A 19,999-nucleotide genomic window follows, 5' to 3' on the forward strand; every position below is an offset into this window, starting at 1 on the left:
TTTCTTATGAGTTTGTCGCATTATTAAAAGAAATAATGCTTCTGCCTCGATCAAAAACTGTGTAATAATAATTATAATATTCAACCTTATGATTTGGAGAAATAACTTGTGCAACACATCCTGTAGGTCCACTTCCTGTCTGTACCACATTCAGCCCACAACCACACACACACCATTTTATGTACAATATGTACAACATTTATTATAATTAATATATAAAATAGACAATGTACTTAAATTTTCACAATAGAAAAAATACAAGTAATAAATACAAAAACCATTTTTGTTTTGCAAGTATTACAAAACATCCAGCACAGTTTGACAGATGTGAGACGTTAAAATATTGAGAATAAATGCTTTGCCACACTGATACTCATATAGCTAAATATATGCCTCATATCTTTAGGAGTTATTGGTCAACACAGTCTAATGCGTTACAATGCCTGCTTATAAATGATATTGCTAGCACTATTCAGTGGCCTTGACTCCACGAAGTCCGAGCCTGTCTGAGCACGTCTGGACCGAAACAGGCCTGTGACTGATGGAGGTTTTCAAGTGAATAAAAGCACCACCTCTCTCCACCTTCTTTTCTCGATCCGCCTTGCCTTACTTTCTTTTCTCCATCGTTCAACAACTCCTCAGCCTTCTTATCTTCTCCTCATCTCCATCTTTCTTTTTCTCACTTTTCTGTTTTCCTTTAACATCCCAGCCAATTCAGAAGTGACCTTAAATTTTCACACAAATAACATACAAATCATCATAGAAAAATAATATCCCTCCAATAATCCACTATGACAAGCCAGTTACAAACATGGCAAAAACACACACACAAAAATCATCATACAGCAATATGGCCATTGGCTTTGAGCATATTTCTACATAGCTAATAATTAACATTTTGTAAAGTAATCATCGTCGCCACACAAACACAATAATAATTAGACGTGAGAATATCCCCGGACTAGTCATAAGTAAGTACTTCTGAAAACATATAGAACATCACAGCACTCGTTAGCTTGTCTTTTCATAATATCTACCTTTAAATACAAATAAAATATAGAATATATCTCTGATAAATGTCACTCAACATTTTCGTCTCTCAACGGCACATACAAACATTACAAATAAAGAACACAGAACGGGAATGTATGCAGAGGATTTGCATCCACTTGAGCGTAATTCCTACCAGATGCGACTCTGCTCTTACACGTTTTTAGCAAAATGACCAACATGTGTTGTTGGGAGTCGACCAGATATATATGAAAAAAAAAAAGGAAGCCACAGCAGACTGTAGCAAAGTTACTGCACAGTAGGTGTTGTGAAATGAGCGGTGAGGGATTAGAGCTCAGAAAAATAGGAGAATACTAAACAAAGCAGTCGAGAAGGAGCGATTACAGTCGGTTTTAAACGTTTTTCCCTCTTAAGTTTGCATTCTTGTAACTCCAACACACACTGAAGGCACTGCATTAATGTGAGAAATGTGAACACAAGCAGTACAAAACTACTTTGCCCCTCACATGGAGGTGTAGAATAGGTAGGGAGGGAGTAGTGGCAGGTGAATCAAAGACATTTCACTGAATGCACAGATTAAATTCATTTTGGAAGCCCATTCTGCAAATGTGATGGAAAAAAATACAAGATCCTTTCAGTTGTTGTGAGAAACTTTCTCAAAATAATGACTTAGGACTTTTGAAGTAATGACTTAGTGTCTTAGTATCTCAAAATATTACTATCTCAAAATAATGAATTGGAATTTCAAAATAATGGCAATGAATGTCAGAATTTTAATTTAATTTAGTATTTCAAAATTAAGGAAGCTTCTTTCAAAATGAATAGGATCTCAAAATAATCACTTGGAATTTCAAAATTAAAGCTGAGAATTTTCAGAATAATTTATTAGCATCTCAGTATGACTTTGTATCTCAAAATAATAAACAGACACTACGTTATGTTGAAAAGGGTTCTCATAATTTTGAGATACCAAGTCTTTATTTTGAGGTTCCAAGTCATTATTTTGATAAAGTTTCTCATTATAATGACTTTCAGGATCTTTGTTCCAACACATTGGAGGAAGTGGGCTTCCATAATTCATGAATGCAGTGTTTCTCAACCTTTTTCTGGACACTGTGACCAATTTTGCTCCCAAATTTCTAACAATCAAAACAAACAAACTAACAAAGCTGTTAAATGAGTGCAAGTCTGGCGTACTGTTGCCGGTTTGATCATATTGAAATTATGCTTTTGAAACTATTAAACCAAGACACACCAAAGTGTCACTCCCATGACCCCGTCTGCATATCAAGTGACACTGAGGTTGAGAAACTCTTCATTAATGACTAACAGAAGTGACTCATAACTTTGGGACACTTTCTTGCATGGTAGCAGAGACACATGAGCCTGGGTTGGTAATAAAAAACAGCTAAACGCTTCAGACTACAACTGTACCAGGAATGCAGACAACGTAGAGCTACACACATGTTCGCCCCACCCTGGTGTTGGTCAGGTGCCATAAACTGAAGCCCCCGGCCTTTCTGGAGCATCAGCGTTGCAGCTGGCTTTGTTGAGAAGTGAGGATGTACAGTAACTCCGCATTGGTTTGGCTTCAGTCAGAGTCCAGTTAGTCAATGTATATGCCCCACGTGGATCGGGGGGGGGGATGAGTGTGAAGGTTTTGTGCGTGTGTGTGTGATGCTCTGACGCCTCGTTCACATTAAACCCGCTGCGTCTTCTCTGCGTGATTCTAAACTTTGACAGCTGCTTTACTAAATTTCAGTCGACTAAATTCCAGCATCATAAAATGGCATTAAGTGGAGGAGATCTCCACCCGTCCTACATGATTTCTAAACTGTTCCTGGCCCCTGCTTTGGAAAACTAAGCTAGTTGCTGTCTGTTCGGTGACGTTACACACCACTCCGTCAACACTGTATCACACAGGAATTAATGACTTCTGCAACGGATTTTGGAAATGTGAACGAGGCGTAATGTGTTTAGTATTTTTCTACTAATATCCTCCTGTTCTCGGCATGTGTGTCTAAGTATGTGTGTGTTTGCAGGTGTGTGTGTGTGTTTGCATTGCAGGTTGTGCGTCCCTCCCCCCTAGTCTGGCTCCAGCAGCTCCTTCTAGGACGGCTCCTGTTCTCTCTGTGGCTGAGGCTGTGGTGGACTCTTCACGATGGTGATGACTGAGGCAGTGTTGAGGCGTGGGGCCGTAGCCAGCAGGTGGCCCCCGCCGGCCTCCAAGCCCCTGGCGAACCTCTGGAGCGCAGCCAGGCGTGCGCCCAGCCCCTCCAGCTCTTTCCTCATGCCGGCGTTCTCGGCCCCGAGCCTCTCCACCTCCCTCTGGAGCTCCATCTTCTGCTGCTCCAGGGCCTCACGCTGGGACACCCGTTTGACCCGGCAGCTGGCGGCGTAGCCCCGGTTCTTCAGGGTACGACGGCGCTGCTTCAGCTTTTGGATCTCCTCGCGGGACAGGCCGCGCAGGTGGAGGTTAAGCTCTCGCACCGAGAGGGACATGAGCTCGCTGTCGGACAGGATGGGCACGTTCTCACCACATTCCTGCTTGACCTGAAGAGGAAGAAAATACAAGGTAACAGAAGTTTAATTTAATCCAATCAACAGAAACATTAACAAAAGTTAAAGAGAGACATACATGAATTACATCCTGAAACTTGGTTCCACATTCATTGGCTCTCATCTATTTCAGTCTTTTACATGTGAATTGTGGAAGTTGGTTGGCATTTTTTCTTATAAAACTTTTCTAAAATTTTTATTACATTCATGAACGTAAATTTCCGATCAAGAAAGACCAGTTCTATGTTTTAAAGAAGGAAATGAAACATCTAAAACGAACAGCATGTGTGTGATACTGCCTTGTTTTTTTTCATTGTTTTCTGTGCAATGATGCTGATGTCCTTGACATTGTATACTGATTAGGGATGACAGTGATTAATCATTAACTGCTGTTAAGAATTGTCACCAACTGAAAACTTAATCATTGGTAATTTATCAATAGTTTAGTAGTGGCAGTAACTGCACCTCATTTGACAGCGTTTTGTCCAGTGTAGCCATTTGTTGAATAAGGAAAGTTACACTTAAACTTAATATGAGAAAGAAAAAAACACATGATTATTAATGATTAATCCATTGTTACTGTTTTCAACTACTGGTTAAGGAGGGTGCATAAAATTTGCAACCACACTGGTGACAGTTTGCAATCTAGAAAAAAGTAAGAGAAAACAACCAGTGATGTTAAACTTCTTCTTCTTTCCAACACTGATTTTTTCCCTCTTGTAAAAAGTAGAGATAATGAAAGAGTTTTCTCTCCGGCTGTGTTTTTACCTTCAGGGCTTTGCTGCTTCTTTCTGTCGTCATGATCCGGCTGTCTTCAGTTTTTCCCCCCCAAACTCCAGTCAACACAGATACAGACACTCTGGAAAAACAAAAACAAAACAAAAGGATGTTATCGCATGTGACTCGGGGCATCGTGCTGTTTTGGTCCAAGTTGGCGGGCTTGACATTTACCATCCGCTCACAAGACAGCCAGTCATGCACGATAAAGAGAAGGAGAAGCCACTGATCTTTCATGCTTCTCCTAACACGCTCTCTCATTAAACCCTGTGGTTCAATATGAAAGGAAGAGGAGGTTTTGAAAGCGACATGCCTTTCTCTGTTCGTTGGAATAGTGAGGAGGAAGTTATCATGTGTCTGCCCTCTGGTTGCTCAAAGCAGGTGTCCTAACCAATCCCCTCAACACTTCCTCTTGTCTACACAACACCAACGGTTCAAAACTTTCATTGTCAAAAAGTCCAGGGACAGGGAACTAATCTTACTGTTTCAAATATTATGTAAGTGAAAAAAGAACACAACACAATAGCCTCTACATATAAAACAAGTGAAACTTCTTTAAAATGCTTATTATTTTTGCATTGAAATGTAAAAGAAAAACTGATTAAATCTTTTGCTATTCTTTATCTATTATTTTTCCAGAGATTGGGTGCATTTGCACACCCATTAATTGCTGCTCCCAGTAACAGCAGTATGAGTGTTTGTTTAAGCATGTGCTGCCTTACACTACTGTATTTGGAAATTCTCTCCCATTCTTCTTGCTGAACACTACACACACACACACACACCGCGTGGGACTTCCTACACTCCTCTTAAGGTCAGCTCACAAATATTGCTGTGTGGGATTAAAGTCCAACATCTCAGTGGGCCAACTCGCGCTGCATTTTTCCCCCTAGTCACTTCTTGGGTTGATGTCATGTTGATAGAATGACTCTGCACTTCAACTTGAGGTCATTTTAGATGTCTCAATTTTCATCCTGACCAGAGCGCACGGGATAGAAGCGACCACGTAGCCTGCAGTGCTGATGAGAACCCATGCTGTGTTGACTGCATAGCAAAAAATATCTCTTGACATTAACATTTAATTGACATCGGCAGGTTCTCCCTTGACATCATCAAACCACAGGGTGTTTTCCCCACACAGCTTCTAGAGAGTAAATCTGCTCACTTTCGCATTGATTGCAACATTGGATTTTTTTTTTGTGAGTGAATGGACTTTTATTTAGTTTCTTTATAGCCCAGGACTTTAGAAAAGTACATGAAAAATGTTGCATGATGACAGAATACAGTATAAGGGTTATACTTACTTTCATTACATTTACAATTAAAGGGTACTACACTGCTATAAATGAGGAATTTTCATTTCCAATTTCACTACTCTAGAACTGAATACACCCTTTGATTTTTACTTGAATTTGCTTGCTGAATGAAATAGTTTAAGGTTTTATGATGTTTTTTTCTTCCAGGACTCAAAATGGTCAATTTTGAAATGATGCACACATTAGGGCTATTTAATATATTGATATCATGATATCATATATATATATCATATATAGATATATATCATATATCTGTATATGGTATATGTGTTGTCTTTTCCTGGTCTTACAGTACAGTAATGTAATTCTTAACTTACCAAACTATTCTAGCCATTCTACTAGTCATTATATCCACATTACAGATAACAATTTCTCAAAAATCTCAGTGTTAATGGTTTGTGAAAGCACCAACACTAATCCCTTCATCACTGTCACAATACTGATATTGAGGTTTGCTTTTGGTATTTGGTTAAAAATACTGTGATACTTGATTTTGTCCATATCGCCCAGCCCTGGGAGACATTTCTGCTGACAAACGCTGCCTATATAACCAGTGGAGTTCAATATTAGACTTGATTTGTGCTCTCGTCAGCAACATTTCAGAAGAGAAACTGAATTCCCACCAGGCTAACCATGCATTCAGGCAGAAGGAGGAACCATACAAGCAAAAAGAGATGACTTAAGTTACAAAGCCATATATTCTCTATTTTAAGTTCAGCTACAAGAATATAATCCAATTTTGCTAAAAACTTTACTTTAAAACAGTAAAATAACTGCTCATGTAGGCCTACAGCTCCTCTCCAGGAGGTGTTGACCCACCTAAAGCTAAATAAAACACCTGTTTAAATGGTCTGAAGTTTGCTGACAATAAACTCAATTTCCCGAAATGCGTGGGAAGTGGAGGTTGCAGCAATAGTGGTTGTCCAACCAAGCCAGCCGGTGGACTCCGGCTGTAAACCGATGAGACCGCCGCCGTTTCGTAAAGTCAGGGTGATTCAGCAATAAACGGTCTGCTCAGCTCAGCTAAGACTGCCAGTCAGCCCAAACCCAGGAAAACCAGCTGTGACCACGTCCTTCTGTATTTGTCCAAACAGCCCAGGACATCCACATATGTACTTTACTATAAATATCGCTTTAGTGGACATAGTACTTCTGGAATACCACAGTGGAACGCAACAAGTGAACGCAGCACTGCCAAGCTACCACTAGTTATCAAAGCTTATAGCGTTATAACACCATAATACCTATTCTGTTTTATATTAAATAACTACATAATAAATATATAACACAAACCACCCATTGAAACACCATTTATTCATCTAGCTACATCCAGAATCTACCCTTATCCTTATAGGGAGAGGAGCTGGCCAGCCAGGGGTAAAGGCGCTGCTGCTATAGTAAACAGCCATCACGAGTGCCCTCGACATCCATTTTAGTAAGACTTTAAATAATCCATTTAAATTCTTTTAAAATATACAGTTAAATAAATATGTAAGAACCTTCTCTGGCTGTCAAATGATACAACTATAGAGGCACAAATACAAAGAACGGGGCCAAATTATCCGCATCATCTGAAACATGCTAGTAATGTTAACTGTTAGCATCGACGTTAGCATCAACGGTTTCTGACGAGCTAAAGGGGATTAAAGCAAACAGCTGCCTTGTTCTTGGTTGGTTGGTGAGTCTCCGCCGGCGGATACAAGTCATCTACTGTTCGGCTGTTACCGACGGATTCAAGCTAAATATTTTAACCTTTAATATCTAGTCAAAAATGATCACTTACCTGCTGGGTCGAAGCGACTCTGGCGACAAAATGTCAGTCCGCCTTTTCCCGGAATTACTCCGCTGCTCTCTGAGGTTGGATTCCTTCATTCATAAAAAACACAAGCGACAATGACGTCAGGCCTAAAGAATGAGGGCGGAGCTAGCTCCGCCCCCGCGGCGTACTCCGGGAGGATGTAAACAAGGAATCCCTGCATCCCAGAACTTTTCCATGACCAGCCCCCCTTCACTATTCCCAGCAACAACAAACTTCTTTGGAAAGACATTAAATACAGCAGGAGGGGCTTAATACTTCCCATTTGTGAAGTTAAAAATTCAACAGAATGCAACAATAAAATACAAAAACTGAAGCTAAAAGCTCCTCACACAAACTCATAGTTTACACCAGGGGTGAAAGTAACAAATTACAACTTCTTAAACTACTGTAATTAATGTCAGTTTTGGGTACTTGTACTTTTATGAGTATTTTTAGAGTTTATAACTCTTACTCAAGTGTGCATTACACTGTAATCAGTTACTTTTAAAATCATAGTTCATTACTAAGTGACTGACTGAACCTTTCATCTGACGTTCTATATCTATTTATGATAGTAGTAGATTGTATAGGAGTTGGGAGTAATTTAAACTGAAGATTTGGAGAAACTGAAATCCCTTTTAATTAAATATCTGCTAATACTCTGAGGAGTTTTTGAGAAAAAGAAAAAAGCACCAGTAGTTTTCTTTCAGTTGAATAATATTTCATGAATGTCACAGTACTTCTACTGAGAGTACAGATATTAAGTACTCGCTCCACCACTGGTTTACAGCAGACATCCACGGAACCTTATGTAGCTGCCAAAAATAAAAAAGTGATAAATAAAAAACAATTTGGAAAAAAATAAAATAACCTTTTTCAGAATTTTCAGAATATGCTCAATAGAAGTTTGTCCACAAATGACCAAAATGTATTTTCAATTTATCTACAGTAGCAAATGTACTGTGTTGAACTGCATACTTAGTGTGAATGCTATTCATTGGTTTGTCTTTGGTGGCTAGTAGGCTGAATTTGAATAGACTCTTCATTGAACCATATGATAAAATATGAATATTTAGTGGTGTTATATTTCCTGGTTGTTATCCAGCTCTCTTGAATGACAAAATAGTGCCAATTTGTCACGTGAAGTACAAAATTAAACATATAACATGATAGCAAAAGATAATACTTTAATAAGCATCATTAAGCATTAACATCTGTGTTTACACTACTATTTCATGTCAAAATGGGTGCAGTGAAAAAGGTCAATTAGGGATAAGGATGTATGTATATGTATAAGTATGTACATGCTTTACACAGTTTACAGCCTTTGTAGCTGGTATTTAAATAAAATGTTGAAACTTAACTGAGAGAAATGATAGATGGAGGCCCTGGACTCTATACTAACTAAAACGTACACACATTACAGTAGTATTTTTAGCCAGTTAATAACATGTTTCTTTTAAAACCACATGCTGCAGTTATACAGCCGCGGCGGCAGGGGGCGCAGTTTAGTTATGATGCGGTATAAACTGACCCCTGCCCTGCGCTCGTCATCCGTCCCTGACAAGCCTCACGTTTTCCCACTGTGACCTCAAGACTGGCGCTCCTGGCATTAGCTTTAATGAAAGCCGGGGGAAAATAATTAAAAACACAATAAAACTGCCCGATTTCTAGCGACTTGCTCGCCGCGCGCGCACAGCTGATACAGAGACGGAGACAAGCGGGCTTGCGGCAGGAGACATGGCCGAAATCGAGGAGCTTTCCCCCTCTGCGGGCCCGGTGTCTACCCGGCCCCCCGAGGACGAGATCGACGACGACGATGATGAAGATGTAAGTGGCTGGTCATGCTGGGGAACTCTGGGAAATGTGAATGAGAAGAAAAACGTAACGCAGAGTCGCACTTTATTGTTCCCAGCATACCATTTTCTTGGTGAAACGTGACTAGCTAATATGGCTATCCATGCTAACCAGTTAGCTAATTACCCACCTGAGGTGCTTGTCCTGGTTTAGATAAAACCATGTCCGAGTCAGTAGTCTGCTGCACACAATTCATAAATAGTTAGAAGTATTATTTACTAGTCGTCCATTTTATTATCATGTTATCATCTTGAATGTGTTGACAGTGGTAAGAGTATTTCTAATTATGTTAACATCAGCAGTAGCAAGCTAAAGATGGACAAACTGTTTCTAAATAAATGTGTATTTGTTTTCTCTGCATGTTCTTTTAGTCATGAGAGGCCCTCCTTGCTTGATTGTAGAGCTGCAACAATTAATTGATCATTAAATTAATCGATTGATCGGTTTGAGTAATTTTATTAAGGAAAAAAGTCCCAGCTTCTTAAAGGTACATTTTGGTGTTCTTTACTCCTTTACAACAACTGAATATTTTTGGGCTGTGGACGAAAAAAGACATTTGATAACATCACCCCACACTTTGGGAAACACTGATAGACACTGTAGAGACCAAACAAGTATTAATTGATTAATCGAGATCAACCATAGCAATAATCATTTAGTTGCAGTTCTGCTTGATTGCTTACTCACATTGCTTTTTTTTGCACTAAACTGTCATGTCTGATGTTTGTATCTGTGTCCATAAGCTGGATGAAACATTGATGGAGAGGTTGTGGGGCCTGACAGAAATGTTTCCTGATACAGTTCGCACCGCTGCTGAGGTGTCTGCACAGTGCTCCGTCTCACTGGCCAAGAAGTTTTACAGGTATTTCTCTTTTCACCTCATCTCACCTCACCATTATATAAATTTATACAGCGTGTTGGTGTAGCCCAGTAGATAAAGAGATTAACTGTTAATTCAAAGGCTTGATCCCAACAGCAGAAGTTGGTCCTGTCCAGTTGTCATGACACCAGAATTTTGATCCAACACTAACATAAAGAAAGAGAGATCCTTAATACCCCTTTCATCAGTGCTACGGCAAAAAGATTAAAGATCCTAGGCACATGACATATGATATTTTTTTCTTTTATTAATTAACAACAGCAGTCTTCGTACAGAAAATGTTACTCAACACCCTCTGGTTTTGTGATGCTGCAAGCCAAATTTCAGGCAGGACAGTAAAGACTGAAGTGAACATGATCTTAAATGATGACTTACATCATTTTTTAATAGTTAGAGTACTTTCAATACTAAAATTGAGGGATATTTATTGTTTCAAACATAATATTTAACAAGTATCAATGCTTTTGACAACCTCAGTCCCATGTTTGTTCTCATGTGCTGGACTCACATTTTCTAGACAGTTACATATTGTAAATTACTGTGTATAGAGATCCCTGGTCCATATCATGGACTGGAACATCTAAAAGAGCAGAAACTAATCAGGTTGTTCATTTGTTTCAGTTTTTCTCGCTCAGCGCTCTGGGTGGGTACTACCTCCTTCATGATCCTGGTGCTGCCTGTTGTGTTTGAGACAGAAAGACTACAGTTGGAGCAGCAGCAGCTACAACAGCAGAGACAGGTGGGTGGTCATGTGTGGTAAGCAACGTCTTGAGAGGGTTCAGTGGCCTGATCCCAGTGATCCCAGTGTCCTCACTCACAGACTAACAGACTTTGAGGTGCATCCCTGCTAAGTCTGCAAGGGTTTAGGGCTTTTCCCACTGTCACATCATCAAGTCCATTGTGACTCTTTTGCAGACTTTTTGATCCATCTATGCACACTTTCTGTGAGTCTGCATCTCTGCACTTTTCCTGAGGAGGGGAATTACCCATAATTCATAGTAGGGCTGCACAATTAATCACAATAAAATCACAATATGACCAAGTGCAATATCCAAATTGCAGAACCAGAACAGTAATGTATGAGAAAACAACATTATTATGAATAATATTGTAGTTGTGCACAGATGACCTGGGCTCTTCTCCAGATGAAGGGAAACATGTTTGTTTGGCACACACCTCAGTAAACACAAGTGTTTGTAGATGACAGCACTCTTGAATCTCTGATTAATTTCAATATTCTATATGCAAAGTTTTTCATTCACAAACAGATTTAACTTTTTCTCTTTGAACTGAATTTTTTAACTTATATCACTCTTTATTAAACAACAACAAAAGTAATATGCTGTGTTTATATTTGTGTATATTATTTTTATGTAATTGTTCCTCATAAGTATGTATGTCATTTAAGTTTGATTTCTACGTGCTGCTATTGTTATTCTAAATATTTGTATGTTGTCATTTTGTTAATTGAAAAATAAATGAACTGTGAACAAACATGGAACGAGCAACTACAAAAAAAGAAAGAGAAAAAAGTTTACATGAGTGTTGAAGATGGTCAAATCAGGCAGTCAGTCTCTTAACTACCTTGGCCATGAAGAAAAAAATAAAATAAAATAAAAAGTTCCAAACCCACTAGGCTGAGTCTATGAAGGTTCAGGGCTTAAGGCTTTAGGGGGTCATTAGGATCAGGTCTACAGGTATTTCAGGTGTGGAAGCAAGTATATAAATGCAGTGTACACGCCAAGTACATTGATAAACAGACTGAATGATCGATTCTTTCCTTTCTAGATCCTGCTGGGGCCCAATACTGGAATGTCTGGCGGGATGCCGGGCATGATGCCTCCTGCTCCTGGCAAGATGTGAGAGACAGGAAGCACCGATGTGAATCTGAGATCGGCTGTTAGCAGCACAGCGTGGACAGTCACAAGGAGAGACAGAGAGACCATGAAGAAGGGCAAAGAACTGCAGTTAAAAGAAAAAAATAAGCAAAAGCCGTACGTCAGCGGTGCGACATTAGGCTCACTCCAGCCTACTGGATTGACTAATGGGATTTGAGGAGGAGGATGATGGGATGCGTTTCTAACACTTCTCTCTCACTGTCTCTCCTTACTCCAACATCATGCAGAGACTTATTTCCAGGAGCGCTGCTTCTATTTTCTGTTTCTTTTTTAAATAAATACTTAAATCAACATTAATGTTGTGTTCTTTAGGGGATAGCAGGTACGGGTGGATAAATGGAAAGAAAAAAATCCTGGTGGTTACCAATTGTATGTCTTGGTGTTTGCAGTCTGAAGAATGTCGTGATACTTACAGTATGTTGGCAGTTTGTCAATCAACATGAACTTGCTAGTTCCACTTCTATGTAGAGAATAATGTTCATAAAATATCTGACAGACAGGCCTGATGCATTGTGAATCATGCTGCAAACAATACTGACTGATAGGAATGTGGTCTACAGAATATGTTTGTGCAATGCTTTCACATCAAGCTGGCCGTAGGTCATGTTTTTTTTGTACATTTCTCTGATTTTAAACAACGGATTGTGCAGAGCAGCAGCAGCTCTGATTCCATGCTGCTCAACCATTCACAGATTATTGTGTCCTTTTCCAGTGAAAAGTGTCTTGTCATTGAAGACAGGAAACATGTCCTACATGTGAGGACAAATGTGGTTGTGGTGACTGACAAAGTTTGATGCTTAAATGTCTCTATTAGCGTGACATATTCTATCTTAAGATATTGTTCATTTCTCTGTTATCCATATGACATCAACAAGTACAGTGAGTGAGAAAACCCATGTCTCTGTTTTGTGTTCAACATGACTGCAGTAATTAAAACACCAAATCAAATGGAAAGTCAAGTGTTTATTTTCAGCATTTGCTATTTTAAAACAGCACATTAAGCATGAGGGATTTATGAATGAGAGACCAATAAATGATATTAAATACATTAACAAGTAAATTATATTTTAAATGTTGTCTAACATTTAAATTATTGTAGGGGAGTGCAAGATTGTTTTTCCACTGAGTTGTATATCATTTTTTTCTACAAAGGGTAATTTATGTCGTCTCAAAATAGAAATTAAACTTATGCCATGTATACCTTTTTCACAGCAGACTTGATTACACGAGAGCTTGAACTGAAGTACAATGTAATACAGCTATAATTAATATTATTTACATCTGTGCTTTTCTTGCTGTGGCATGTCACCAGTACGTCATGTTAGCAGTGAAGAGGTCCATTATTGTAGTGATGGTGCTGATGTTATTAGTATTAGTTTCAGCTCCTGGTCCGAGAGTTGTGATGGAAACATGTTACCTTGACTTCAGAGTAAAAACTAATGAGCATTTTTTAAATTTCAGACCTGCTATAAGTCACTTTATTAAGTTTTTCATGGTTGTTCGGGCATCAAGCAGGACATTGTTTTGTTTTATGTCATGACATGCATGGTTAAAGCTCTGAATTATGAAATGCGTAATTTCCGACTGCACTTGAACAGCACAAAAATCACGAATTCCCGCCAGTCGCCGCGTTTAAGAAGCAACCTCTAGCTAGTTCTACATTTTAATTCAAATTAAACGTGTATTTTCTAAGGCAGGTTCTTGATATTCTTTTCGTTTTCAGGTTAAAATAACTGAACGACCGAATGTTCTTATTTTTTATAGTTTTACTGACAATCTTGTTTATGTCGTAAGTAGTTAGCAAGGCCAGTTAGCAATGTACTTAAAAATGTTGTGTTAGCTAACTGAGCTAACCTCAGCTAAAGACCCTTTCTCGATTGACAGGAGCTAACTGGACCAGCAAAATCCATTTACTCTTAAACATTTGACCAATACTATGAAAATGAAAGCTGTGGAGGACCAGGTTGTTGAGGATGATACTGGTTTTCAGGATGAGGAGGTGAGTTAAGCTTTAAATTAATCTTTACTAGTTTGCATTACTAAAAATTCTACACAATTCTAAAAAATCTAAATACAATACAATAATTTATACATGCTAATAAAAGATAATACCATTTAGGTACAAACATTTAAATATAGTGTTAAAGGTTTATGATTTACTTGTAACTTTTGCTACACTTCAGCTGGTTTTAAGGTAATACCTGTTTTCTTGTCCTCAGTGATCAAGTTTAGAGCTAATCCTCAGCAGCTGTTAGGGGTGTACCAACCCATCGATCTGGATCCTACATAAATTCAATGATCAGCTATTCAATGCCACTGATGCAAAGTGAAAACATCAATCCAGATCATCATCTTAAAGATGCGCCTTTATTTTGAAATTGCTTGATTGAGCTGAATTTTAGACTTTTGTTAAGTCTTCCTGATGTTTTATGTGTGTGTTGTCATGGTCAATCTAAAGCAAACTTTGTTGCACTTAATTGGTTACAATTTACAATGATTTATTTGTTGTTTTTTTCTTTTTATGTCCAAAGGCAGTAAAGAAAAGGGCTGACAGCTTCTTGAAGTGAATTGAAATTGTATCATGGCATACATTGTGATATCAGGAAATATTGTATCATTGTCGAAAGAGTCAATATAATGTCATATTGTGATGAAACTTGTGATTTACGCCCCCCCAGTAAATATTTAATTGATTGATTTTCTTTTTCTCTGACTCTAACAGGAGTGCTTTTTCCAAGACATTGACCTCCTGCAGAAACATGGGATTGTGAGTAAATGGCACAGCTGAAACGTACTGTTCACTGACACAAAGAACACCATGTCCCTTCATAATGGCAAGAACAGCTGTACAACATTTGATGTGCAGTTTGGTTGATGTTTAAATTGCAAATTGACTGTATCCCATCAAAAGTCAGTTGTCTGTGTGAGCGTCTCTCTGTCCACCCCCACCTGTGTTCACAGAATATGGCAGACATCAAAAAGATGAAGTCAGTGGGTATTTGCACTGTGAAGGGGATCCAGATGACGACTCGCAAGGCTTTGTGCAACATCAGGGGTCTGTCAGAGGCAAAAGTGGAAAAAATCAAGGAGGCTGCTGGGAAAATGCTGGTGAGGTGGGATTTTCTAGTGCGAATTGCATTTCATCCTTCAGTCTGTACTACTTTATTCTTTTGATCTTAAGACTGAATTGTTGAGAAATGAGATAAAATAAGGTACAGAACATTTCAGGTACAATATGAGATAAATTTCTTTACATCACAGAGTGTTGGTTTCCAGACCGCCTTTGAGTACAGTGCAAAGAGGAAGCAGGTGTTCCACATCACAACTGGGAGCCAGGAGTTTGAGTTAAGATTTAATCATGTTCATAAGATGTAGACTGCAGGATTTGCACCACTGAACATGTTGCAACAGTTTGTATTTTCTGCATTTACAATTAATTATATCATATGATTGAGATATATGGGAGATATCATTTAATAAGGTAGCCTCTGAGAGTTAAGTTGTTTTAATATAAAGGCTATATTTCACTTAATTGATATAATTTTCTTAATTTATGAGACATGTCTAGCAAAGCAAAAGTAATAATGAACACCTCACTTTGCTAGGTTATTTAGTCAACATTATTAATAATTGTTTTGTTAAACCAACAATTATCCCACATATTGTCAAATTATCAGTATCATGGCACAAATGATTCGACTTTACCAGATGCACTGACACTTAAGAATATTGACAGGATGTTTGGTTTTATTGTAAAATCTATTTGGCTGCAGAAGGGGTGAAGTGACTAGCATTAATGTTACAACATATATCTTTTGTCTCTGCAGTAAACTTTTGGGTGGTGGTATAGAGAGCATGGCTATCACGGAGGCCTTTGGAGGTGAGCAGATGTATAGTTACATATACTTTGTATAATTAGACAGTTTAAATATCACTCAGGTTTACGCCACTGACTCAAAACTCCCAACATTTTTTCATCCCACAGAGTTCCGCACAGGGAAAACCCAGCTGTCTCACACACTCTGTGGTGAGTATAGAGCCTTTTTAAAATGGCTGCTCTATGATCAAACAAAACTGTAAATGTCAAATAGATTCATTAAAATAGATTCTGTTTTGTTTTTGTGCAGTCACTGCACAGCTGCCAAGCGAGGACGGCTACTCAGGGGGGAAAGTGGTCTTTATTGACACAGAAAACACCTTGTATCCTCACATTGATCACACAACATTTGACATACAGTTTGGTTGATGCTTAAATCTTTTGATTTATTTGTTTTGTTATATTTGTTGTCCTACATCAAATCCTACTAATTTCTCATTTTGACAACGTGATGGGGCTGCAACTAACAATTTTTTTCATGGTCAGTTAATCTTTTGATTATCTTCTTGATTAATCAATTAGACGTTTGGTCTATAAAGTGCCAGAAAATTGTTAAAAATGTATAATTTCCCAAAGCCCAAGATGATGTCCTCAAATCTTATTTTGTCCACAATCCAGCAATATTAAGTTTACTGTTATAGAGGACTAAAGAAACCAAAAATTATTCACATTTAAGAAGCTGGAATTAGGGAATTTTGACTTTTTTAATATAAAATGAATCAAACAAATGAATAATTTATCAAATAGTTGGCAATAAATTTAGTAGTTGACAATTTATCAATTACTTGTTGCAACTTTATAATGTTTCCATGTAGAGATTGGTCATGTGTCTATCAGTATGTTTTCCTCGTCATTCTGTTCCACATTATCCTTAACTTCTACTTGTCTGGTTCCAGTCGTCCAGACAGACTGAGGGACATTGCAGACAGGTTTAATGTGGACCATGACGCTGTGCTGGACAATGTGCTTTACGCCCGGGCCTATACCAGTGCGAACACACCATTTATTTAAACCAGAAATCATGTGCACATTTGTGTTGTGCAGAGGCAGAGCAGTTTGTACTGAAGCTGCCTCTCCTGAGAGGTTTATAATATTCTGACGCTTTCAACTTTTGTCCTGCTCGCTCCTCAGGTGAACATCAGATGGAGCTGTTGGACTTTGTAGCAGCCAAATTCCACGAGGAAGGAGGAGTGTTCAAACTGTTGGTGAGTAAAAGAATAAATTCTAAAAACATATTTCACATGTTCATTTTGTTCTTTGGTTTTACTTCCCCCTCCATTTTGGTCACTGTCTTTGTGAAGCTATTCGAGGGCGACAATGAACACTTTAATTTGAGTGTTGAACAATAGGCATACATTTTAATAGCAGAGATTCCTCCTCACATTCTCAGCCTTTCAGTCGCCTTATCTGCTCCTCCCTGTTGTCAGATTATCGACTCCATCATGGCTCTGTTCAGGGTGGACTTTTCTGGTCGAGGTGAGCTGGCTGAACGCCAGCAGAAACTGGCCCAGATGCTCTCCAGGCTGCAGAAAATCTCTGAAGGTCTGAACCAGGAGTGTGAAAGCCACAGACATCAGCCGTATATCTTATCTGCCATATACACATGGGGGTTTTAAAGTATAAAACTGGGATATTTGCAATAATGATGGTCATTTTAGGATTTTGCTCCTGTATCTTATTGGCCTTCATTTATGTTTTTCGTAGAGTACAACGTGGCGGTGTTCGTCACCAACCAAATGACAGCTGATCCCGGCGCAGGAATGACGTAAGATGTGCAAAATTCTCTTATTCTGAATAATTCAGACGAGTTTTGTGCTTGAAATTTTTCTTTATTGCTCACACATTGGATGAGACATTGTTTGATAGTTTTATATTTTCTGTCCCTGTTTTAGGTTTCAAGCTGATCCCAAGAAGCCAATCGGTGGGCATATCCTGGCCCACGCCTCCACCACACGGATCAGTTTGAGGAAGGGGCGTGGAGAGATGAGAATCGCCAAAGTATTCGACAGGTAGTTGGCTGTTCTTCTAATTTATAATATGCAGAAATGCATAATTTTTCAATTCACGGAGTCATAATACACAGCTTGTTGTCTAAAATATTGAGACCCATAAGATACTTGAAAGTGTCAGCTGCAAATGACATTTGAAGTTTTACTTCCTGTTCATGTGATCAGATGAGATAATCATCAGCGGAACAAACTGACATGTGATTTTTATATACCTGAATAAATGTTGTGAAATCACAACAAGGTCTTCTGCTTTGCACTCAGTTTCGTTTCTTGTATCACTGAACTCTAAGCATGAACAGGTTTTGACCATAATTCAACAGTTTTTTTTTGTGTCATAAAGCAGCGGTGGAAAGAAACAAAATACATTTACTCAAGTACTGTACTTAAATACAAATTGGAGGTACTTGTACTTTACTTTCACTACATTCTTAGAGGGAATTATTGTACTTTTTACTTCACTGCATTTACCTGGCAGCTTTAGTTAGAAAACATATGAAGTCTTTATTAAAATATGTTATAGACTATCAGCAGTTTATACAGGTCCAGCTGAAATGATTAATCGGTTATTCAGTTAGATGTTTGACAGAAAATCTTCATCAATTTTGATAATTCATTAAGTTATTTTTTGTGAAAAAACATTTGCATTGTGAAGTTGTCACTTGATTAATTGTAACGACATTTCTCTTTATCATCAGAATTTTTACAAACCAAACAATCCACTTAATAAAATCCTGTTTTTTATCAATGCTACCACTAACTAGAGGGGCAGATCTCTGCCAAAATGTCCTACATTGCAATTTTAATGAAAGTGAAGAATAATTTATCCAACCTGTGATTTGGATCTGCTCCAAAATTCCCGAAATACTCTTCCACCACGTTTCATGAAAATTGGGGTAGCGTTTTTTCTGTAACCTTGCTGAAAAACGAACAGACAAACGGCACTGAACGCATACTCTCTTTAGCAGAGGTAATAATAATTTATTATATAATATATAATAGTATAACAGCCAGAGAGGACATTTTTTGTATTGAGTATTTTATACTTTTAATATTTAAGAAGATTTTGCTGATTATACTTTCATATTTTTACTTAAGATTATGAACATTTATTATGCCCGACTTTTAGTTTTAACCACGTATTTTACACTATGATATCAGTCCTTTTACTTTAGCAAAGTTTCTGAATACTTCTTCCACCACTGTCATAAAGTTCCACCTCAAATTAATCTAATGATCTCACTTTCAATCTTTGTATCTGCTCATCATCAACTTAAGATACTTGTAGATATGATAATGAGAAATGTATTTTTTAACCCACCTTTGCTGACATATTTTGACATAGCTGTGAGCATGCAGTGTATAGTGTAGTACTGTCTCACTGTATGAGGATTTTAAATTAACTAGCAGGAGAAGCTGTGTGGAATTCATAGCTTGCCAAAAAAAAAAAAAAAATGTTGTAGGGTGTATGAGCAGAACTAAAAGTGGACTTGGATCTGGACTGAGATGCCTCAGTGACAACAGACTTGGACTTTAATTTGAACACCGTAGCTGTACTCATTTATCTCTCCTTCTTGATTTCCTCTAGCCCTGATATGCCTGAGAATGAGGCCACCTTTGCCATCTCTGCTGGAGGAATTACTGACGCCAAAGAGTGAAGAATAAAAGCAAAAGAGACACATGTTAGCATAGTTCCCTGATCCTGTCCATGTAAAGTTATTTAAGGTATTTTAATGAATTTATTTATTGACTTTTATAATTTCACATAACTTCTTAAAGTTACACTGAGAGTCTTGTACTGTGGTACTTTTTGATTTATTTATTCTATTTATATTCTTTGTTGTATTTATGGTAAATGAACAAAAAAGAGAACAGTTTATCTACTTTTTATAGTTTATCCTGACAACCAGTGTTGGGGGAAGTTCTTTAAAACTGTAGTTTACCAAACTACTTGCTACTTCACAATAAAAAAGAAGTTACACTACATCTTAACTACTCTCAAAAATAATTTTAAGTGTGT

General features: G+C 38.0%; 3 protein-coding genes across 3 annotated transcripts; 2 read left to right on the plus strand and 1 right to left on the minus strand.

The window, feature by feature from the left end:
- Window positions 1-2,710: 2,710 nt before the first annotated feature.
- maff (MAF bZIP transcription factor F) lies at window positions 2,711-7,588 on the minus strand. Its single transcript, XM_084740962.1, has 3 exons — window positions 7,447-7,588; window positions 4,339-4,429; window positions 2,711-3,564 (listed from the first exon to the last, which is right to left on the minus strand). Exons 1-3 carry the CDS (start codon window positions 7,533-7,535, stop codon window positions 3,121-3,123), a joined length of 624 nt encoding a protein of 207 aa, XP_084597088.1. The 5' UTR covers window positions 7,536-7,588; the 3' UTR covers window positions 2,711-3,120.
- Window positions 7,589-9,015: 1,427 nt separating this feature from the next.
- On the plus strand, window positions 9,016-12,387 carry tomm22 (translocase of outer mitochondrial membrane 22 homolog (yeast)). The gene is made up of 4 exons (XM_084741464.1): window positions 9,016-9,291; window positions 10,062-10,180; window positions 10,820-10,937; window positions 11,987-12,387. The coding sequence occupies exons 1-4, from the start codon at window positions 9,202-9,204 to the stop codon at window positions 12,059-12,061; spliced, it is 402 nt and encodes a 133-aa protein (XP_084597590.1). The 5' UTR covers window positions 9,016-9,201; the 3' UTR covers window positions 12,062-12,387.
- A 1,331-nt stretch (window positions 12,388-13,718) lies between these two features.
- dmc1 (DNA meiotic recombinase 1) lies at window positions 13,719-19,965 on the plus strand. The gene is made up of 13 exons (XM_084740485.1): window positions 13,719-14,095; window positions 14,819-14,863; window positions 15,058-15,204; window positions 15,358-15,440; window positions 15,924-15,976; window positions 16,082-16,123; window positions 16,224-16,296; window positions 16,870-16,961; window positions 17,105-17,178; window positions 17,401-17,515; window positions 17,678-17,738; window positions 17,866-17,982; window positions 19,568-19,965. Exons 1-13 carry the CDS (start codon window positions 14,033-14,035, stop codon window positions 19,635-19,637), a joined length of 1,035 nt encoding a protein of 344 aa, XP_084596611.1. The 5' UTR covers window positions 13,719-14,032; the 3' UTR covers window positions 19,638-19,965.
- Window positions 19,966-19,999: the final 34 nt, after the last annotated feature.

This window comes from Lutjanus erythropterus, chromosome 17, assembly GCF_056507025.1.
Source record: "Lutjanus erythropterus isolate fLutEry1 chromosome 17, fLutEry1.hap2, whole genome shotgun sequence".
NCBI lineage: Eukaryota > Metazoa > Chordata > Actinopteri > Lutjaniformes > Lutjanidae > Lutjanus > Lutjanus erythropterus.